The sequence below is a fragment of the Tachysurus fulvidraco genome, chromosome 24, assembly GCF_022655615.1.
Source record: "Tachysurus fulvidraco isolate hzauxx_2018 chromosome 24, HZAU_PFXX_2.0, whole genome shotgun sequence".
Taxonomy (NCBI): domain Eukaryota; kingdom Metazoa; phylum Chordata; class Actinopteri; order Siluriformes; family Bagridae; genus Tachysurus; species Tachysurus fulvidraco.
The window spans coordinates 10211435-10236214 of record NC_062541.1 but is presented as its reverse complement, the minus strand read 5'-3'; the positions used below and the strand labels follow the sequence as shown (position 1 = coordinate 10236214).

The following is a 24780-nucleotide window of genomic DNA, read 5'->3' as shown; positions in this document are numbered from 1 at the left end:
AAATACTAACAATTTTAAAATCAAAATCTTTTCATAAACCCTTCATATATTCTTGATAACTCAGATTCTCACCTATGCTTTCTTATGCTTAAGATGATAACAAATTTTATTTGCCAGAAGGGGGCAGGATTCCTAAATGCTTTTCTCTCCAAAGTCGGAGAATAATAAGGTTGCGTTTCTTTAAGCGCTGTTGTTAGAATAATTGGCTCACCGTGATTATCTCTTTTTCTTCACTGTTCTATATAAACAGTCCTTTACACGAAAATGATTCATCCTTCAAATATGTAAACATGTACATTCAGATTTCTTCTCCATTCTGGGCTCTCCTCCATCACAGATCTCAATGGGAGCATGTTCAGCATTATGCATTCTAAATGTCAAAGCAGCCTGCCAGCTTCCCACCATGGCAGAGCGGCCAGAGCGATCATTCCAGTCTGGAGACAGGAGAGAAAATGATAACCGTACAAGGATCAGACCAGATCACTTCTCAAAAGAAATCCGTTTCTCTGTTTTTTTTCCCTTTTTTCTCTCTCTTTGCGATCGTCGCTGTCAGGTCTAGGGGTGCTGGTTTGCACCTCGCTTTCTCTCTCTTTGCCACGTTGCCATGGTAGCTGCAAAGCCGGAGGAGAGGCAGAAGAGGCAGGCGAGCCAACTCAACACTCTTTTGTAAGGGATTAGATCTGCGCACTATGTTCATAAGGCTGTGTTTTTAGCAAGCAGTTTGTGAGCATCGGTGCAGAAGAACATAGAACTTTTCGGGGCCGATGGACCTTAGAGAGTTAATGAATAAATCTCTGTGATTAATTCACTTAATTAATTCAGTAACTGCCTAAGATTGGTCATTTAATTATTAATATTATGGCCACCCTAAACAGATAGAACACAAGTTTACTGCTTTTTATGCTTGGGCTATCTTATTATCATTTTTCCCGAGTATGAACTGTAATGAATACCTTTTCATTGGCAGAAAAAATAGCGGATCCCGCCTCATCAAAGGAAAATGAACTGCGTGGGAGGCTGAATGCTGTCCCTTAATCAGCATGTATGAGTAAGCTAGAAAACCAGATGCTTTTTCCCAACCTCTTTACCGTTCAGTCTTCTCTTCATGGTTCGTAAAGTGTCTCCCAAGAGTGTGAAGTGTAGAGACTGACAGATCTTTTGGATGATTGACAGGACTCGAGACCCCGCTCTGCAGTTTTCATCCCCAGAAAGGAATTACATGATTAGCAAGCCATTGCTAATGAATCCCATGACACCATGGCAAGAAGAGCTCAGTGTCTTGGGGAAACAAAGTGAGATCATTCACCTGTATATTAATATAGTCACAGTCTTATGATCTTTCTTACATGGTCAGCAGTGGTACTATGATTCAGATTTAGAACAACTTTTCCATCTTTATCCCTCTCTCTCATTATGCATCACTTCTTTATTGGCTGAGAGGAAATCTTATAGATCTGGCCACTTCCCAGGATTCTTTGCTGCAGTGATGCTGCTAGGATTGAGGCATTTAAAAAGGAGGGACATTCTTATGCCTCAAACTGTATGTGATGTATAGTCAGTTATCTTTTTCTCCCTATGCGTGGGAGTGTGTCAGAACACACTGCTGTTTGCAGGCAGTATACGAAGGTCCTGCATCACGGCTGCCAGAAATCCAACAGCCTTCAGCCTGCCTGGCACATACTCACACACACACACTCACACACACTCACACACACACCCACACCCACACCAGACAAATCTCAACCTGCCTTACACTACGTACTACATCTCAGAGACATCTCACCTGCTATATCATCAACTCTACAAATCTCCATTCATATCTATATTCAGATTTCATTCCTTCTGAGCACATAGGACTTGCTTTGAGAGTTTAAAAAGGATCCAGCTGGTAAATCTGCTAGTCATTTATTATATGCCATGATTATTATCAATAATTCATTCATTCATTCGTCTTCGGTAAATGCTTTATCCTAGTCAGTGTTGCAATGGATCAAGAGCTTATTTCGGGAGCACTGAGTGCAAGGCAGCTTTAACTGGGAATTTAAACTAGCCATATCACCTCCCTGTGTGAAAATTTGGACAAGGTTGGAAGAAGAAACCTACATGAACGCACGGGCAGAAAACCAAGTTCAAGTCGAGTCATGTGATTTTATTGTCATTCCAGCCATATTCAGCCGGTTCATTCAGTCATTCATTCATTTTGTACCGCTTTATCCGAACTTCTCTGGTCACGGGGAGCCTGTGATTATCTCAGGTGTCACCGGGCATTGAGGCGGGATACACCCTGGACGGAGTGCCAACCCATCACAGGGCACACACACACTCTCATTCACTCACACACTCACACACTATGGACAATTTCCCAGAGATGCCAATCAACCTACCATGCATGTCTTTGGACCGGGGGAGGAAACCGGAGTACCCGGAGGAAACCCCCGAGGCACGGGGAGAACATGCAAACTCCACACACACAAGGCGGAGACGGGAATCGAACCCCCAACCCTGGAGGTGTGAGGCGAACGTGCTAACCACTAAGCCACCCGTGCCCCCCACAGCTGGTGCAGTACACAGTAAAGTAAAAGAAAGTTCCTCTGGTACCACAGTGCTACATAAAATGAACTGTTGTTGCTGTAACTCACTCTACACAAAATCGGTGGTTAGCCACAAAACTGGCTAGAAGGAGGAAAACCACAAGCTTTATTTTTGAACAGTGAACACAAAAACAAACATAATCAACATGGCGGTATCTAACAAAACACAAACTTTACTATGACAGTAATGAGCAGTTGCAAGGGATCATAGGAATGCAAATTCATGCCCACTCATTGGATACGCATCAACATAAGGTTATTTGTTTCCGGATCACTGGGATTGAGAATGTTGGGATGATCATTGGGATGATGAAAATGTCCCATTTCTATGGGTCTGCTTTAAGTAGCAGAGTTTTGCTACGAGCTCCTCTGAAGAATATCATGTCTTTATCTTTTACTCTTTCCTCCACATGCACCAAAGTACCTAGTGCTTTCTTGTTTTCTTCCCTTTTGTTCATTTTAAAAATGAGAGATATATTTCCTCACAACAGCGTTTTTAGACTGACAGGTTCCTTAGTCTGTTTCCTAGTGAGTCAGAATTGATGTATTATTCACACTGGATAAGGGCATCTGTAAAATGTCGTAAATGTACCTATTTTCTTACAAGAATACGTTTTCATTCAATGACAATGTCAAGGCTAGCCCTTAACCCTAAAGTCTAACCTTAACCTTTCTATGTAAAACAATAGGTATATGCCTAGGAATCATTTTCACTGTCACTTTATTCTCCGTTCTACTTATAAATGTAGTATTTTATAGTGGGAATTCCAGCATATATATAAGCTCCATTTTCACTTTTGCAAGATATCTCTCAATGCAGTGTAGAGGACAATCCTTGAGCTTCATCCCAACTTGTCCAAAGTCAAACAATTAAAGGACTTTTTTTACAGTAGCTTTTCTCATGATCTAACATGTAATATTAATCAGAACAGAACAGAACCTATGTGCAAAAATGTGAAAATTTGTGAAAATGAATGTTAAATAATTAATTATTTTTTTAATGAAATTTGAAATGTAAGCTTTTAAAGAAAAAAGCATATATTCAGATATTCAGAGTTATGCAGTGAATGATTTCTGGAGTAAATAGTTTTAATTGTGCTATATCCCGTTAATTAATTGAATACATTATTTAGCTTGCTATAATTAAAGACTTGGCTATTGATTTCTTCTTGTGTAGTTATTGTTTCAAAACCACCACAATGCATGTTTCCCACCAGTCTATCATGTCCCCTCTCTCTCTCTCTCTCTCTCTCTCTCTCTCTCTCTCTCTCTCTCTCTCTCTCTCTCTCTCTCTCTCTCTCTCTCTGTCGCTCAGTTTTAATTATTGCCCACACCAACCATCACAAACCTTCAAACTGGACAGTAGTCTGTAAATAGACTCAGCCTTATTTGAGCTCACCTACTATCTCATGCCATGCCAGGAGGGAGAGAATGGCGGGTGTGTAGGTGAAAGTGGGATTTGTGCTACTGAAAAAGGAGGTCAGATCCTCAGGCTCAGGTTTTTTCTCTGTCAGAAAGTTTTGATCCCTTTGATTTTCCCCAAGGAAGTATGGAGAGAGATGCGGTGGGAGGGAATAGAGTGAGAGAAGGGAGGGAGGGAGGGAGGGAGATTTACGGTGCCACTTCACCTTCTTTTAAAAAAGTACTGTAGTTTCATTATCCGGAGCTCAAAGACAGACAGACAGACAGACAGACAGACAGACAGACAGACAGACAGACAGACAGACAGAGATAGAGAGACAAAGACAGAACACAAGAGGAATATCTTACTGCATAAACTGAGGAGATTGATTTCCATAGCAGTGCATAAGCATACGTAGCAGTTGGGGTGATTGCCTTTTTAAAACAATATTTAAGAGGGAGCCACATTGAGAGCACAAATTAACTAAAATTTTAATCCATCTCAGTTAATTAACCACATGTTTTAGCAGATTACATCAACCCTCTCACTAGCAGCAATGTGGAAGAGTTTCTTATGTGAATCCGACTTATTTACTCCACACTTAGTTATTGAAGTAGATGGATCATAAAATTAATCATTCTCTGATTGTGTGTGTGTGTGTGTGTGTGTGTGTGTGTGTGTGTGTGTGTGTGTGTGTGTGTGTGTGTGTGTGTGTGTGTGTGTGCTTTTGCAGCAGACGATGGCTGTGGGGGAACACTACGAGGTCAGAGCGGCGTCATCACAAGTCCAAACTACCCACAGGAGTATAACAATAATGCTGACTGCACATGGACAGTGCTGGCTGAGCCAGGTGACACCATCGCCCTCGTTTTCACTGACTTCCAGCTAGAAGAAGACTACGATGTCCTGGAAGTCAGTGGTACAGATGGCTCCGCACAGTGGTGAGTGTGTTTATCTATCCAGGTTATACACCCCTACATTCACCACTTCTTCATATCCATGGGGTGTGTAATAAACTCTGTTATACACAAAACACATTCATATGAATAAGTTAAAAAAGTAGCTGAAGTGTCTGCATGATGCTTTGTGTAGTAAGCCATAAAACTTTATGGTGTATCCCCATGCCAGATTTGGTCTTAAATTACAGTATATATCACCGAAAAGGTACATTTGAATTCAGTCTCCCTGTTGCAAGGATAATAAAGTTCCCTGATACAAGCATTGTGAGAGGAGAACTTTGTATTATGTTTTCTATTCTATTTTCTATTTTGTTTTCAGTACAGATTTTTCCTGATGAGGCACCACCAGTATAGGAAAGTAAATGGTGCTTTGAGTTTCAATTCCCAACACAAAAGTCACTTATTTCATAGAACATCCACATACCAAATTGTCATATCATATCACAGAACAATAGCAATTTTCTGTTTATTATCTAAGTATTATGTAATCATGTGTGACGTACCAGCTGTAAACAGAACATTATTGCTTAAAATATCTAATAAGAAAACAATAACAACAATAAAAATTCATCAATATTTGACTCCTCCAATAAAAAAAATAAAAAATTTCCATGTCAATGACTACACAATAGCTAATTTTTCAATTAACCATCCAGAACTATTATTACAGCTGTTATTTAATAGGTAATGAATTGTCACACTAGACCAGTTAAATTTGAGAATTTAAGAATGCAAAGATTTTACTTCAATTTTTTTCACACATTTCCTTTTCCAAATGCCATATACGTTTAGCCTTAACCTTTTAAGCTTTTCTTTGCACTCACGTATATAGTACTGATTAAGATTGTTTTATTTGTGGTCTATTGAATGAGTCTATTTTATGTATTTTCGTGTCACATGGAGCTTGGTGTACATGTGTTCCATTAATTATGGCACTTCCTACACATAGGTGATACTTGGTTTGTGCTCCAAGGTAAAATCATTACCCCTAAGTATATCGTAGCACTTTTTTCTGAGAAAACACCAGGTTACCATCCCATATGGCAGTGACATGAAAAATAAGCTCAAGTCAGGGTTAGGATCAGGTCATAGAATCGCTGTTTCAAGTTGCCATGTTGGTGCGTCTTCAGCTGCCTCGAGCTGTTTATAGCTGAGCTTGAGCAATTAGCGAGGTGCTGTGCTGCTTGCAGTCCTTTTTATGAGGAGCTGATAACATACATCTAATAATTAGTGATAACTTAGCATTTTTTTATCAGCATTTTTACCCTTGTGTGAAAGCTATGATTAATGCATAAAATTTCATCTTGACTTTGGCATTGATGGCCAGTGTCACATGATTTCACTCAGCAATTCTAATCTGCAGCTGTTGTGCTAAAATAATCTTCGTAAAAACATAATATCATCTATCATCTTTTTTGACTGAAGCAATCTGTATAAGTCATGTGTTCAGGGATTATATGGATAACTGATGGTTTGTGGAATTCTAGTGATGCATGAAATGCATGGTGATTGGACACAGGAAGTTATGAGAACAAAATCTAAATAAATATCTTGATGAAATAAATGCAAAAATATTAACCCAGATCATTTATTACTGCATCTAAATGTTAATTTAATGTTAAAATCCTAATTATTTGTATTGTCGTTTGGCTGCACAGAGGTGAGGTGAATAGCTTTGCTCCGATCTTGAGCTGCGTATGTGGAGTTCTGCATCCTTTACCCATGCCTGTGTAGGTTTCCTTCTTGTTCTCAGACCTCTACCTCATTTATAAAAAAATGCAATAGGATTGGCCAATAAATTGTCACTAGATGCGAATGAGTGTGTGAATGTCAGCGTATTCCTACTTTGTGCCGAATGTTACTGGGCTAGACTCCGAATCTGCCATGACCCTAACAAGGACAAAACGGTTACTGAAGATGAATGAATGTCCCAGGAGTCAGTCAGTGAGACAAGTTGACTGACAGCATGGCAGTGAGGTAACAAGCCCCAGTGTATTCAAGAGGAAAGACATCAGCCATTAAATAAATCTTAATTCTATAGCCTTAATCTGTGTTGCTTGTAATTTCAATTCAATATCTATTTAAAGGTTTGCAAAATGATGTATTGGGTAAACAGGAGATCTTCATGATCTAAGTGTACAGTGTATTGCTTAAGTATTTTGCGACAAGGTTATGAAAAAGGATCTATTAGATTTTTTTGTTTGTTTGTTTTTGTTTTGTTCTTTAACATCCAACAGACACCACTATTAAAAAATGTAAAGAATATGGCTTTATTGTGACCTAGTGGTGGCCATCCAGCAAAAGGCACTGACTAGATAAGATGGACTTTATTCAGAGAAGCAATCGAGAGCTCCGAGAAAAGAATGAAGCTGAAGAGATTCCACAGTTCAGAAGAGAGAAACTATATGAAATGGCAGGACAACTATAATTCAGACATGCCACGATGCTGGGCTTTAAAAATTGGAGTGGAAAGCAATTAAAAAAAAAGGCCTTACAAAATTTCCTTTGGAGACGCAATAAACATGTGGCAAAACTTTCTCTGGGCTGATGACATCAAAATTCATCTCTTTGGCCTTGGCACAAAGCACTACTTTTTATGAAAAGCAAACACTACCGCTCATTACTCTGAGAATACTATCAGAAAAATATGGCATGGTGGTAGTAGCATCATCAGGATGCTTTTTTATTAGTAGGAACTGGGAAATTGGTCAGAGTAGATTGAAAACATTTGCAACGCTACATTAGAGCGGTTCAAATCTAAAAGCCTGAATGCATTACACTGGCCCAGTCAAAGCCCAGCCCTCAATTTGAGCAAGAGGCAAAATATCAGGTTCTTAATGTGCAAAACTGATGGAGACATTTCTCAGAAGACTTGCAACTGTAATTGTAGGCAAAGATGGTTATTGACCCATGGGCTAAGTATGCATCCAACCAGTAAATGTCTACTTATTTGTTTACTTAACCTTTATGTCACAATAAAGAATATTCAAATGCTAGACGTATTATTTTTTTTTCATTCCCAACCTTCAGTTCACCGTTAACAGGAAAAGTTTGGAAAAGTTGGGAGAATTTAGATCTGTGTAAAACTCTGCATTATTTTCTGTACACTTTATTCAATGTGTTTTATGTATGCTGTATGAAATGAGCTTGTATTCTGTATATTACACTGTGCTAAACTGAAAGCTGTACAGAGTTCTGAGCACTATGCCAACTGACATATCGAAACCTCAGACAGAATTCAAGCAGGCTTGCACATGAGTACAGTAAGTGATTGAGGGGACAGTGTCAGGAAGAGAGGTTGATTAGTGTATGAGTTCAGATTGCATTGTCATTCAGTGGGCAGCTGTGTGATGAGCAGAGAGACAGAGAGAAGACACAAAAGGACAAAATATTCTGAACTGGCGCTGCCAGCTAGGTAGAGTTTGGACTTGGTTCATTTGGCTCAGAGCACAATGATGAGGACTTTTCACTGACCAGAGATTAAACTTCTCTCTTTCCTTTTTAGTTTGATTCAGACGCTTAGTTCTACTTGCCTGAAGATAAACTTTGCCAATAGAATTTATTTCCATTTCAATCAAGGAATGGGATATTTTAGGAAATGGCTCTATCTTAGAACTGTTATGTGCCCGTCTACTGCTTTTTCCCTAAAGCGTACTTAGGATCTGAGCAGCTGCACATTCATTAGGATACTACAAACTCCAAGAGGTCACGGTTACTCTTTCTCAAGTACACTTTGGGCTTGACTGTGATTACAGTAGCTTTTTAGAAGGAAAACCTCAGGCGAAAAAAAAATCTAAAATTCTAAATCTGATTTCAGGTCAGTAATGTATAGCTCGTGGCGACATCTCATTGTGGTATCTATTTTGTAGTCAGGATTAATCACAGACTAAATGTTGTTATGCCATTATTCATATACTGTATAGTTTTAAAAACCACAGACCTCATGTTACCTCATTTTCTCCACTTTTATAAGAGATGCAGTCCGGAAGAGGAAGCGTATTAGGCGTATTAGGCTTTTTCATTGATTTTTCATTGTCTAACTTCAGCAGTGAACAGATGTGTATTTGCACATACTCATGGACACAATGTCATTATAAAGCTAGGAGAGCTCTTATTGTGATCAACAGCTGTGTAGTTCTGAACGCCTTATATGCTTCTTCTTAGCCTTCTTGTCTTCTCCCTGTCACCACACATGGGGTCACAGCATGGCCTTTAATTAAGCACACAATTAGCTGAGAGATTTGTGCAAGCAGACGGAGAGAAGGATAGCAAGGGGATGGCGATTCAAGGTAATCTGACCTTCAAATGCTCTGGAGTTTGCAGAGGAAAGAAATATAAGCTAAATTAAATATAATGTAAATTTTCACACATACACACAAAATACATGTATATATACATACACACATAGAGGCCAGAGCACACTGCTCATGAAAGATCATGGGCAATTAATCTATGCATAATGAACTTCTTTCTTTCTTTTTTGTCTCAAAAAGGCTGATTTTTTTATTTAACTTGTTACTTTCTTACAAAAAAAAAAAATCTTAACAAAAGCATTATAAAACGTATACCAGGAGCATAATTGAGAGACTTCTAAACCCATGCATTATTTTAGATTTTTCAAAAGTATATAAGCAATCCATATAAGTCAAAAACACAACACACTTTCCAATACAAGGGGATATATCCATTAAGGTTCCCATTAAAAATGAGTTCTGAGGTATTATTATTATTATTATTATTATTATTATTATTATTATTATTATTATATCTGGTTTAGTTATTGTTACATTAAGTATTTTCGGCTGAATTAAAAAATATACTGAAAAAACAAAACAATCCCAGTGGTACTTATAAATGAACAAATTGCCCCTGCTTTCCATGTACTGTAACACTAATGACCTATTGCTTGCCATGAAAAGCAGAGATAAAGCATCAAACAGTGCATATGCAGTGAACATACCCACGGGTTGTGAAGTAACGATTAAAGGCCTGATCAATTCACGGTTTAAATTAAAGAAGATGTCGGTGGGATAAGCTTAGCTCAAACATAGCACAGTCTACAAAGCTGGGCTGTATAGATGAGTGTTGAGAAGTGAAAAAAAAGCATATACGGTAGTGTCAAAATGCATATTGGGGACTCATAAGAAATGTGGGAAAAGGGGATATCTAATAAATTATATCTGAAGTTTATGGCTACATTCGGCAACATGACCCTAAGAATAAGGAAGCGTGATGGTGGTAGCATCATCACAGTGTGGGGAGGATTTTAATCAGCAAGCTTGCCTTTATTCTCTGCAGGCTTTCCTCTATTCTCTGTCTCTATTCTGTTTCTGCTGCTGAGTTATCTGTCTTGTCTACTTTTTATTTGCAGTAGTTTTGACTCCCTTAATGTTATGAAAAGGCTGAGAGTTTCATACTCCTACTAAGATTTGATCAACCCAGCAGTGCTCATACACCATACACAACATTCCATGTAACATAAAGGATTTTTTTAAATGAAGGTTTTTCATAAATCAAAATTCAAATGAAAGAGTCGAGATTGAGGACACAGCAAGATTGTGTTAGATGCTTGTATCAGAGTTCATGTGTGGGAGTAATATTCCTTGGCACATTTTGAAATCTCTGCGCAAAGGACATTGTCAAAGAAGGTATTTTCTAAGAGGACATAATTGTCCTCTTAGAAAGAAAAAAATAAATAAAAAGATTGCTCCTAATTGTATGACTGCACGTGTGAGTCTCTGGCGACTTCATTTTGCTGACAAAATTCACCGAGATGTCTTTAAACATCTAGAAAAAAAGTGAATTGCTTACGTGAATGAGTGCAGAGGAGGATTCTTTTTAATACAGGCTTGTAATTTCAACATATTACTGCCGCAGATGTTCTTCTGACATTTACGACTTCTCTAGATCCTCTGAGATGGAACTGCTCACAATTGAGCAAATGAGATTCAGAGGCCCTTTAGTATTTTATTACCTTTTATTTCTGATCCAAGACAAACCGTCTTTGTCATAGCCTCCAAATCTACTCTTTTTAATCAGGGTAGAAAGAACATAACAGCCTCAAGCGACCAGATTCCTCTGCAATGAACATGCATGCACATTGTTGTTTTTTTTCTCACAGTTGTTAATGTTGGATTTGATTGAAGTCTCTATCGATTATTTACAGCCAAGAAGAATAAATTTCAAAAATAATACAAAAATAGTATATATTTATAACTTAGACTGCTGCCCCCGCGACCCGGCCCCGGATAAGCGGTAGAAAATGGATGGATGGATGGATGGATGGATGGATGGATGGATTATCTTCTTCTTCTACTTTCGGCTTTTCTTGTTAAGTGTCGCTATCGAATCATCTGTTAATAATCGAATCATCTGTTTCCACCTATCTCTATCCTCGACATCCTCTACTGTTCATGTCCTCTTTAAACACATCCATATATCTTCTCTTTGGCCTTCCTCTTCACCTCTTACCTGGCAGCTCCAGAGCCGTCCCTCTGATGCGCTCGTTCCTAACCCTGTCCATCTTCGTCACTCTTAAAGAGAACCTCAACATCCTCATCTCTGCTACCTCCATCTCTAACTCATGTCTTTTCCTCACTGCGACAGTCTCTAACCCATACAGCGTAGCTGGTCTCACTACTGTCTTGTACACCTTTCCTTTGATTCTTGCTGACACTCACACAACACCCCTGACACTTTTCTCCACCCGGTCCAACCCGCCTGTTCTCACCTCTTCACCTCTTATAACTTTAAGATTATATGAGCATTAATTAGTTCTGAATAGATATCTTATGTACTGTATGTGATATTTAGGAATTGATCATGTTTACAGATCATTTGACGTCAGACAATTATTCACTGACGGCACATTTGTTCTAGACAGCAGAGGAAATGTCACATACCTTCAGAGCTCTATACACTCATTCATCTTCATGTTCCACTGAGAACGGCTTCATCTCTCTGCAGTCTACTCTTACACTGTTATTGGCTGCTGACAAACTACTTCCTGTTCCTCTTTATTGTTATTGTTATTGGCCTGATCCTGTTTCTCCACTCAGCTGTCATTCCATGATATTAAGCATCAGTCAAAAGCCTTCTTCTGCTTTGTGATGTATAATCACATGTCTCCCGATTAGATCTGCACAGGATGATTGTTCAGATATTTTGCATACAATTCTCTTCTTCAACATGAAGGATTTCAAAAGGAAACATATTTTGCTTGGCAGGACTTGATACCTCAGAATTTGATTGACTTATGAAAAGTTTATTGGGGATAATTATTATATACATATTTTTTTTTATTTTTTTTTAAATTTACATCACACAATGGTACAAATGTCAGTATCACATACCCAGTAGCCAAGAGGTTTAAAGAAAGGGAAAGACTCTGCACTTAAATTGATGAGTAGATGATGTCTTTTAAGCAATTAGTACAGATGAACCATACTCAATCTCCCCAAGGTTATGAGATAGCAAGGAAAAAAAATATATAATGTAATGATCTCTCTCTTCTTTACTCTCTCTCTCTCTCTCTCTCTCTCTCTCTCTCTCTCTCTCTCTCTCTCTCTCTCTCTCTCTCTCTCTCTCGCTCTCCCCCAATCTCTTTGGTGCGTTTAAAATGGAACAAATACTGCCACCTGTGTCTGTAATTGGAAGTAATCTGGTTCTAAAAGTTTGATTAAAATGCTGATTTGCTGAAGTGGTGTCACTACAGAATATTTTCCCCAGCAGTATTCAGTCCAACCTAATAGATGTTTGAGGCTAGTGCCTATTAGAATATGTTGGTGTTATGGGAAGGTAGTGATGTTTGCTGCTTTCTAAAGTCAGTTTCTAACTTAAAGCTGTAGCAATCGATTCTCTGCCTCTAAGACACTGCATTATGAAAGAACACAGGCAGCAAGGCAGCAAGGCACCTCCTTCTTCTTTTGGACACACTCTTTGTTACTGTCTCTCTGTCACCTTGCTCTCTCGCCTGTCTTATATTCTGTCTGTGACTCATCCAATCTATCATGTCTTCCCCCTTTTCTCTCTCTCTCTCTCTCTCTCTCTCTCTCTCTCTCTCTCTCTCTCTCTCTCTCTCTCACACTCTCTCTTTCTTTCTTCCATTCATTCACTGCCCTGCTTATTGAGATGCCGTAAAACATCTGGATGGTCTCTGCCCTCCCTAATTATCTGATGAAAGAGTTTCATTTCAAAGTCATTTGCTGTGAGTGCAGATTCCTGTTCTTTGCCACTTCAGACTCTTTATTTATAAAATGGGATGAAGCTCAGCTAAGACAAATAGTGAGCAAAGTTGCATGGTACATGGGCAGCAAAGAGAAAGTATTTTTATATCAAATGTTGACGAGATGGTTCAGTGGTTAAGGCTTCTGATCAGATGGTCGGGGTTCAAGCCCACAAGCTGCTCTCATCAACGTTGAGTCCTTGAGCAAGGCCCTTAACCTCACCTGCTCCAGGGGCGCCGCACTATGGCTGACCCTGCGCTCTGACCCCAGGCTCATAATAACCTGGGATATGAGAAAACTAAAAGCATTTCACTGCATGTGATATGTGTATGTGGCAAATAAAATTTTAATTTGATTTGAAATGAGAAAAGTAGGCCAGCATCCTCCACTGGTAGGTGACGTCTTTCTTGTTTATTTATTTATTTATTTATTTATTTGCATAGTTCTGCTCTAATGCTATGCAACACAGTGATGCGATTAGCTGGTGGCTCAAGAAGGACCATTTGACTCAGAACTGTCAATACCAAAGCTGACATATACCTGATGGGATACAACATCAATATCCTCATTTACATAAACCTCTTTTTCAATGTAAATGTGCAATATTCCATAATGGGTCCTAATGTGGTTCATAAACAGATTATATTACACTCTGTTCATGAAAAAATCGATTGCATTTGTGTAGATAGTTCTGGAACGATAGGCAGGTCATTAGCTTCCTATAGGCTGAGAATAATATTACATCAGGTTAAGATCGTTGCAGCTTAGATAATATCGAGACAATACTTTATAATGTAGATAGACATACAATGTTAATAGTCTGTTAGGATTCTGATAAAACTCAATAAAAAGCAAACAATTTATTTATTTATTTATTTATTTATTTATGTATTTGTTTGTTTGTTTGTTTATTAACGAAACATGGATTGTTTGCTGGAGGGTCAGGACATCTTAACCCTTTAAAATAAAACTTTAGCCTACAATGTTTTTACGGTCATGTGTCAGAATAGCCATATTTTCAAATGGTAAAACATTTTGCGTCTATTAACTTCAGAAACTCCGTAGGTTTCTGAGTGACATCTAATAGAAAATAGTCTGTAAGATTTCGTCATTTTCCCAAGCCACCGCACGCACAATAGCCTCAGTAAAATACTGCATATATTACATTGATAGGATTAATCTGTTATGTAATTTGTTGCTATAATATAATGCTATCCTAAGCTCTATAATTATTATATTAATTCTAGTCTCAACAATGTGAATTGATATCAGGTAAATCAGGGTGACATGACAGGTTACCAGATGAAGGGCAATTGCAGAGGTGAACAGATTCATAGACGGCGAAGACTGACATCATGCCATTAATTTTGAGAGGCTGTAATGAAAAACATTTCATAACAGGCTAACACTGAACTTCAGTTCATTCCCCAGAGGTCTAGATCTCAATTACTGAAAAATGACAGAATCGGTTAGGACCAATGCAGAACAAGAGGATCTCTGCAGAATAATGTTTAAAAAAAGGGCAAGGGTTAAAAACTGCCTTCTAAATGGACCTCTAAATATTGGAAATCTCTCATACTCTGGGTGAGTAGAAGCTTTACTCTAATTACAGTATATTACCTGTACATGTGAACAGACAAAAACAGTGCTGTCATTAACTATTAGACTGAAAAAGCTTTAGAAAAAAAGTAAAGTGTATAAGATTATTGTGTTATATCCTAGGTAGAGCATGTGACCTAATATTATTCTTCGAATTTCAAACAATGTAATACAGTTATCTTCCACCGAAAATGTGGTATCCATTATAAATCCATTATTATTATTAACCATTGTAATTAACATTGTTAATGTGTCTGTGTGTGTGCGTGCGTGTGCGTGTGTGTGTGTGTGCGTGCATGTGCAAGTGCATGCATGTGTGTGTGCGCGTATGCATGCGTGTGTGTGTGTGCGCATGTGCGTGCGTGTGTGTAGGTGCGTGTGTGTGTGCATATGCATGCATGTGTGTGTGTGTGTGCATGTCCGTTCGTGTATTTATCTGCTAGTCCTCTAGTTTTTACAAGAGGTTCCATTGCACTTCATCTCGAAACATGTCTAAAATCCAGTTACTACTACAGACACCCTTTGACTAACAGCTGACCAACATATGGCCGAACACAAAGTTCTTCCAGAAAACTTTGGCCAGCCAACAAGAATATCCTGAAGAGTTTTTCTCCCCAAGCCTGTTGTGTTATCTGTCTTGTCTACTAATATTCCGTTTTCTGAAACTGATGTAGAAATAATGTAGAAACATGTATATACAGAATGGGTTTTATAGGAAGCCAGTCAGAATTAAGAACCTTCAAAGATCCTGAAACTTGTGGCCATCATCAGATACACTACAGTATATGAAATGACCACTCACACCCATATGTGCCTGTTAAACATCCTAATCCAGATTTAGCTCTAGCTTTATAATAATCTCGACTCTTCTGGGAAGGATTTCCACTAGACTGTAGGAGTGGGAGTTTGTGGGAGTTTGCCATTTGCCATTATTGTCATGCTAGAGCCTACGGTGATACTTCAGCTATCGCTTCCTCTTTTCATCATCTGCTGAAGCTGCAGACTTAGGCTTGAAATTATATTTTGCCCTCTCATCCAGGACATTGTGAAATCAATAGCTGTCTTTTTATTTACCCTGAGGCACTCCTCAAAGTCTCGTTGTGCGAGTCAGGTTTTATTTAGACCTGCCTCGGTTTACCGTCTCAATTCACACCGTGCTATCCATCAAAATCGCTTGGATGAACTTTGCTTAGCTGGACTCGGAGTGTAGCGAAGCAGCATCTACTTGTTTTAAAACTACCCAGAGTGTGGTGCTCTGTCAGCATCTGTTGCTAAGAATGCATCTGGCTAACTTAGCAGTTTCTTCAGGGGACTCAATAATTCGGTGCCTTTTTTTTGTTTGATTTGTCTATCCGTGCAATAATAAGAATTGGTTTAACTATATGCACACAGCACAGGCCATTTGTCCATGCAAACAATGTAAGATTCCTGAAGCAGATTAACATTGTCTTGGTGTGAAGGTGATTTGCGAAGCTATTGATTCTGGCCTTGTACTTACTCTACTGGCCTCTTTGGTCCATTTAGTTCCACAATCACTGCTTGCACAGCATCAGGCCTATGCTGCAATATACTGTGCTTATGGATTGGGATGTATGGCTCCTAATGTAAATGTTTGTGTAAGCATGTTTGCCACCATGCCGTTTTTGTCTTGTACAATGACAAACAAGGACACTATGTGAACATCAAGCCTCTCAGATTCGTTACTTGTAGCGTTTAGCTATTGTTTAGCCATGAAGAACTTCCACTATAAGACTGAATCATCATGCATCATCAGATCTTTGATATTGTAGCTGAAATTTTACAACTAACATTTGATTTAGCAAGTTTACCTTATTCATTTGCATGTTCCTGGTTCCATATGTTTCTCGTAATGCTTTTTCTGAAATAGTTTATGGCTAATTCTCCATTAAAGCATTCCTGCAAAGGATATGCCCTAGTTCAAAATAAATTTCCATCCCTGCATTTAAACTCTGTGTGCTTTACAAACTAGAAACGTTGACTTTACTCATGATGAAAAAGAAAATATTAGCTTAATGAACCAGTTTCCCAATAAACGGGAAATTTAAGCTTAAATTACAGATTTATTTATCAAATAATGCTAAGAGTTTGTTGAAGTGGAAATGTGAACGTGAATGTAAATTTGATTCTACGAAACATCTTTGTCAGGCAGAAATTATTTTCAAAGCTGAATGTTCCAGTTTAAAATGTGTTGCTGCTTGGTAAACGGTGATATAGTGTTCAGGGAGGGATAAAAGAAGGACGGTCTTACCATTTCTGAAAAATATACCAGCATGGCTCATTCAGTTTCATATGCAAGGAGTTTAGCGAAAGGAAATTAGGGATACTGATGGGACAACAACTCTATCTACTGCACCAGTGTTCTCAGTCTTGTACATGTCTGAGATAATTGCTGAATGATTTTGGTCTATTCGTCCAAACAGAAAATTTCAATCCATTAATACATAGCTATAGGTTTAAGTGCCTAGATATCTAATTCAGTTCAGACCACAAGTTTTCGTAAAACTTTTAGACTTGAAAATAGATAAGGAAATAATTGCAATGCATTTTTGCAAACTTTATTCATTTTATGTTGAGTGTATGTACAGTATGGGGTCATAATCATGCTCAGTTTTGTGGAATTAGTGATGCCATTGTTTTTCCAAAAGCTTCTGTATCACTAAACACAAAAAATATTCCCAGTGATCCACTACCATATATTATAAGGGGTTCTTTGTTCCACTAATGTGCCATTGGTTTTCATGGCCAATAGCTAAACAATTGACAGTTGTGTGTGGGTAACACTCATATGGGTGTTAGAGTATGAATAGGTGTCCACATACTTCTGGTCATATAGTGTATATTTTCTTGTTATGTTATCTTTTTTCCTGAGTATTTCCCGCATGTGGTGCCTCCGATTTGGATCGGACGAGTCAAATTTCGTAAATGCGTTCATATATTCATGCATGCTATCTTTTTCTGTTTATAAAGAAACCTTTCTGAACTTCATAGTGAATGTGAACAATTAAAATGTTTCTTCATTTCTTAAGTGCATGCTCCAGGACTCAAAAGGTTATTGGATATGTTGGAATATGGAATGTGTGTGTGTTTGTGTGTGTGTGTGTGTGTGTGTGTGTGTGTGTGTGTGTGTGTGTGTGTGTGTGTGTGTGTGTGTGTGTGTGTGTGTGTGTGTGTGTGTGTGTGGTGTGTGTGTGTGCAGATTGAGTGCTAGGTGGAACAGATTGTGGGGTCAGGGGGAAGGTTGTGCTGGGCTTTTTTCTATCACACTAGAAAGATTTGTGTTGTTTATTGATTGACTTGCTGACCAATTTGTCTTTCTTCACTCCCCAGCAGTGACAAGAGGGCTTTACATGCTGCCAACTAACCCATGTGATGTGGTTGGTGTGGAGCAGGCAGATAGGGATCAGGCTACCAGGAATCCCTGGCACATTTTTAATTAGATGTGGTGATTAGAAAATCAGGAGAGAGGAAAATTAAAGAAGGGATTAGAAGGGACTTAGGCTCTGGGAGACAAAGCAGAAAAGATATGCATGCTATCATGCTGAGGCTATAAGTACCTTCATGCTCTCCACAGGCAGCTTGGTGTTACAACACATAAACTGGATATGGAGCTGGGAAAACATACGCATACATGTATGTACGTCAGTAAGAACAAACCCCAGGTCACTGGAATCAGAGTGGGTGGGGATCACTGAGGTTAGTCTAGCCATGTCACTCAACTCTGTTAGTCTGAACTGTGACATGTGTGTGTAGGAAGAAGGGCATCTTATGCTCCATGATTTTCATGGAGCCTCAGTTACCCATGGAGTGCTGCCATATTGCTCACTCAAGTTAGGTCATGTTAACTTTGATCCATCTGGCTGGAGGCATGCCATCGCAAGCTGCAAGTGCACATGCAGGCTAGTTTATGTGTATAGATGAGTGTGTTTGTGTGTGAACATCTGTCATCAATCTTATCCAGAGTGCCATCCCGTCGTTTCACATTGGTGTTCTTTGTTATATTTATTTTTCGTATTTCTCTGATATGTGTTTGGTTTCCATTTGAGCTCTTATAAATCTGTAATAGTCACAGAGAGTTATGGCTTAATGATGAAGAAATAAACAGGTTTGCATCTCCAGGTACTGTATAACTTAAAAACTCAGCTATAAGAATAAATATGTTTTTTTTTGTTTTGTTTTGTTTTGTTCAGATACTTTAGTCTGTGAAGATTTTGTTCTTTTGTTTATTCACTGTTCCATTTTCAAAGGAAAATGTTAGTTCTATAAACAGTAATCTCACTTCTTTCAAACATTTTGACAAATGACAAAATATGTATTATTTCCCATCTATCATAATTTGTTTGATTCAGCAATAGGTGTGTGTGTGTGTGTGTGTGTGTGTGTGTGTGTGTGTGTGTGTGTGTGTGTGTGTGTGTGTGTGTGTGTGTGTGTGTGTGTGTGTGTGAGTGTTTTGTTTCCAAAAACAAAAAGTAAAATACTATATATTTCTTTCAACAATTGGAACATAGTATCTACATTTTAAACGTAGGTATTAAAAACCTGGAAACAATAGGCATACAGCTGTAATGGTAAAATAGGTAAGAAATCTTGAGTGAACTGTAGAGTCGGTGTGATGATTTAATCCATTGTCCAGTCAGCACTTATGCAGAATTTCTGCGGTCTTCCGTAATCAGTGTGTCTACCTGACTTGAGCTATTCGCATTCAGTCTGCTCTGGTCCTTTAGCTTTGTGTTTACGCTGATCGCCGCCTCACGGTATGCTGATGCATGTAGACTTAATATGATGCTAGTTGGGTTTTGGTGGCTGGTGTGACAGCACAGGCCTAAAAAATGGACAGCAAAATCCATGCCAAAATGAGCACAACAGCATAGCATGACGGGGGCCAGTCGTGGGTCTATTACATATAGTGTGTCCTAGCTGCATCACTGCTAAAGCTAAGCTATGTGACATTAAACTGATCAAAATAATTTAATGTTGTAAGAATAATAATAATATTAATAATAATAACAATAATAATAACAATAATTATTATTATTGTTATTATTATTGTTATTATTATTATTATTATTATTATTATTATTATTATTATCATCATTATCATTATTATTAAGCAATCATGGAAAAAAGGAGGCCAAGGTGTTCTGCTGAAATGTGTGAAGCTCCAGTAATGTAAAATTTATATAAAACTCCAAATCAATAGTTCAATTAAAATGTATAATTTACATCATTTATAAAGTAGTTGAAATGCGGCGAGATTTGACGTTATGTTATTCAGCTCATCTACAGTCTTTTTGGGTAGTTGGTTCTATCCACTGAAATACTTTGCTCAGTCCGAGTCCAGTCCATGGCCCATAATTTGACAACTTTTCTCTATGGGAAACCAGCAGCATGTGGAAGGCAGATTAATTGAGGGCAAATGGAGGTCACTTTTAATTCTATGAAACATCCCATTGCCTTTCATAGTGGCAAAGAGGAGCAGAGGAAAAAAATGCATTGAGGCTTTGTCTCTAATGTAGAAACCTGCAGACTTGCAGCAAGTTTAGTCACCAACAGCTGCTGTGTTATGACACAATAATTATACTTTACACAAAGGCTCTTCAGTACCAAACAGATTGAATCCCACACATCAGATTCTACCGCTGGCTTGATCAGAAAATAGTTTATTCAGGAGCTAGCAATGTGTAAAATTTGGCTATGTTTTGACATAAATATACTCCATGTAACACTAAAAATTTAGTTTAGTAATGTGTTTTATTGGTGGTAATAAAACTGAGTTTTTTTCTTTCTTTCTTAGAGACACACTATAAATAGGAGGTCTGTAAAAGTAGATGATGAATTGCACATGGATCAGGAGGCTCTTTTTCAGTGGAGTGCTCAGATGGGTCAGGACCAGAGAAGGGTGGGAATGATGCCAAACTGGCTTATTCACCTCCACTCCTCCTGCAGAAGTGTGCTTTCATTTTAATTTAAGTCTTTAAACCTCCTTTCACCTCCATCCTGCTCCAAAACATCCTGTTTTTAAAGGCCTTTTTGTTGGGTTGAGAAAAAAAGATGTAACAACCGGGCTGATTTAATTTATTTGCTGCTATGCCTTGTTCCTTTTATCCATCATATGGCTCACTTTCATCTCTGTAAAGAAGGCATGAGTACTTATAGTTACTGAAGCCCAGAAACAGTGTTTGTCTGTTTGTGCTAGTAGCTGATCTTTGGGTCAAAAGAAGAAGCAGCTCATTTGATTTCCTCTCAGGTTTCCTGCCCGTCTATCTGTTACCTGAAAGCTAATTTATTAAGAGGGTCTACAGAGGATGGTGTCTTTCAAATTAACAAAACACCGGGTCTTGCCCACTTTATATGTTCAACTTAATGACTATGAAATTTCAGACCAATCTTACAAAAATCCGACATGTACAAATAGAATTTGTTATAAACCTGTTGCCTTATCCGTTATCCGATTTGTTATGAGCCCTTGGAATGCAAAATTATTTAACGTCAATTAACAACCTCTAATGAAAATTTTATAAACCTTATTAAAGGTTCATCAAATTAATCAGACCTATGGCTGTTTTAAGAGCAAAATAACTATTAAAACATATAATTATTTATCTGTATTTTAACAAAACAAACTCTGACAACATTATTATTATTATTATTATTATTATTATTATTATTATTATTATTATTATTATTATTATTATTATTTAATTCAGTATATAGTGCATATTGGAAACTCAAATAACTCAAATATACTGTACTGTACACCAACAGAATGCACACAGGTACGTAAACTATTTTATAGTGTTTGAACTGTATTTAACAACATTTACACCCGATTTTTAAAGATGTATACTCTAACTGTCCATCGATCCAATGTTGTAATGTAACGAAGTAAAAATACTTCGTTACTGTACTTAAGTAGAAATGTCACGTATCTGTACTTTACTTCGCTATTTAAATTTATGTCAACTTTCACTTTTACTCCACTACATTTCCTAGATAAAATGTATACTTTTATTCCGTTATATTTCCAATAAGCATCTTCGTTACTCGTTAATACAAAATAAAAACAGGAGAAATGTGTGCGACTGCAATAAGGGAGCTTTGGCGAGTCACTGCTCCTAGATTGCATTACGCACGTCCGCGCGCTCTACGGAGAAGCACAGGCACACGTAGCCTGCACGTGCAGTCAGAGCTGAAGGCATTTATCTACAATGTTAATCGGCTGAAAGCCGCAAAGACGGCAACCAAAAGCAGTGAAATTTCACTATTCTTATTACCAGAGTTGATAGCACAAACAAAATATTAATGCAATATCAATACTGAATAAAAATGACATTTATTCATTTGGTCTTTGTCTTGTGAATATGACTGCATTCATTGGACACACTGTTAGTAGAGAACACACACATACATGAACTGATTTGATTTAAGACTGGCATCATTACATCATGCATAAAATTTTGGTGTCCACTTTTGAAATTTAATAATACCAAAACTTTTGGCTTACTGTGTAGTCATATAATATATAATATAAAACTCTTCTTGTTTTAAATTCTCACTGAGGGCTAAAACCCCTAAAGATGAAACCCTAGAACCGCCCCTGCTCTTATGCCTACCGAAAATCACTGAAATTTTACTTTTTACTTTTACTTCAAATACTTAAGTACATTAAAAATCAGAAAATTACTTTTGATACTTAAGTACAGTAAGTATCAGATACTTTAAGACTTTTACTGGAGTAATATTCTAAAAGGTGACTTTCACTTCTACCAAAGTCTTTTTCTCAGTGGTGTAGTCTAGTTTTTTGTAGTGAGTATACTGTGATTTTTTTCCCCCTCCCAGCCTCATCCTAGAGCGACACCCCATAGGCACCACCACACTCACTAATGCATAAAATATGCATCTACATGTAATTGAGAGCATTATTAAAGACTGCTTATGTGTTATCAACATTCCAATTTATTATAAGCAACAAAAGACAGTCAGCTGATAAAACCTGTGCTCCAGGTCCCATATACATATAACATTTAAGGCTAAATGTAATCAGACAGTTGGCAGCACACATTGACTTTCACAGTAGGAAAAAATATAGACTATGAAAAGTCAGTGGGTGCTGCCAACTGTCTGATTACCAAAATTTTTCAAAATATCATCTTTTGTGTTAAACAGAAGAAACTCATACATTTTTGGAACAAATTGAGATTGAGGAAATAACACAATTTTCATTTTTGGGTGAACTTTATACCTTTAAGAGCTACATTTAGCCTTAGATGTTATATGAATATTGGACCTGGAGCACAGGTTTTATCAGCTGTCAATTTTCAATGTACATTTGAGTGAACAATAAACATTTGTTCAGTTCTATAACCAACACTCTTTCATTGCAGAATATTATGAACTGAATGAACTGGTAGTTTACAAAGCTTTCCAAATACATTTGTACTCGGGCTGTGGCTGAAATGTCACCCGAAGCTGCTGTAGCTTTAGGCACAGGCTTTCGAAAACACTCAGAGTGTTGTTCGGGTCTGCTTTCGTTTCAGATCTTCTTTTACATTAGTTAGTTAATTTAAAATTTGCGCCAAAAAACACAGCCAAGCAACTGATTTTCCTCCTTGGCAGGTGACGTCAGATCAGGTCACATGCCACGGAAGCCCCAACGGTCAAAAATGTTAGTGATTCGCAATCACAACCACAGTCTGTGTTCGCAACACAGACAGGGTGAATTTATGAATGAAAGTTCTGTCACAAAACGATATTGTTACGTATCCTCACGCTTTTTAAGTGGGTATATGGAAATCCTTGGCATTTCCTAGTGGGTATACGGAAATCCTTGGCATTTCCTAGTGGGTATACGGCGTATACCTGCGTATCACGTAGACTACACCACTGCTTTTTCTAGTACAATCCTTGTACTTTTACTCAAGTATTGCTTTCTAGTACTTTATACAGCACTGCATCGATCGCACAAGCAAGTTACCACTCAGTTTATTCAAGGTATTACTAAATCTGGACTTGTGTATTTCACCCCGATGGTAATAAAGATCCTCCACATCCGATGTTTCTGCGAATGCTTTACATTCACCTAGTATTTTTTCTCTTGCTTTACCAAGTGCAGTACAATTCCAACATATAAATAAATAAAAACATTTTCCACTTCATTCTGACCTCTTGCTTGGATAATCATTCAAAAAGTTAAACCTCTAAATGTGTTACTCTACAATAGCTCTACAATGCTTGTTAGCTTGATGCAGGTGAGGTTTTATTCCCACTGGAATATTTAGAATGATAGGGAAAGGAAAAGTGGAGCCCAGTCACATCTTTGTGGTGTTAATTCCACATGAGAGAAATATGTAGAATTTGTTTCTGTAGACCTTTATTACCACTCACTCTTCAGTACTTAAATAAATCTGATAGACAGGAGTAATGAGGTTTCTTACGTTTAGCCCTATTTTTAATTCTTTTTTGTAAACATCTTTATAGTACAGTTAAAGCAGATGGGATTATTTAGTTATTTCTTTGTTTGTTTATTTAAATCATTATAGAAAAAAATTAATATGATGGTCTGCTTTTGATGGTAACAACAATGCACAAGTCATGCTGGATAAAGTAACCTGTTAAATGCTGTAAATTTAATTCCTCCTTACACCCATCCACCATAACGTTAACTCCACTGACAGGTGACATGAATAATATTGATTATCTCCGTATGCTGGCACCTGTCAAGGGGTGAAATATGTTAGGAAAGCAAGCAAACAGTCAGTTCTGAAAGTTGGTGTGCTGGTTGAAGGAAAAAAGACATAGGTAAGGATCTGAGTGACTTTGACATGGGCCAAATTGTAATGGCTAGATGACTGGGTCATCTGTGAAACAACAGGTCTTGTGTGGTGTTCCCAGTATACGTAACAAAAGTCGTCTAAGGAAAGACAATAAGTGAACTAGCAACATGAACATGGGCATCCAAATTGCTAAAAAAAGTTATTTCTGGCTGT

At 37.8% G+C, this 24780-nt stretch overlaps 1 protein-coding gene across 2 annotated transcripts in view; it reads left to right on the top strand.

The window, feature by feature from the left end:
- The window catches only part of csmd2 (CUB and Sushi multiple domains 2), a 288152-nt gene that overhangs the window by 86952 nt on the left and 176420 nt on the right, over positions 1-24780 (top strand). For both annotated transcript variants that reach the window (XR_007139415.1, XM_047808186.1), the window contains exon 5: positions 4727-4934. Coding sequence is in view for 1 of the 2 variants with exons in the window: in XM_047808186.1 (XP_047664142.1) it covers positions 4727-4934 (208 nt within the window). In the remaining variant the exon portion in view is untranslated. The remainder of the gene's footprint in view (positions 1-4726; positions 4935-24780) is intronic.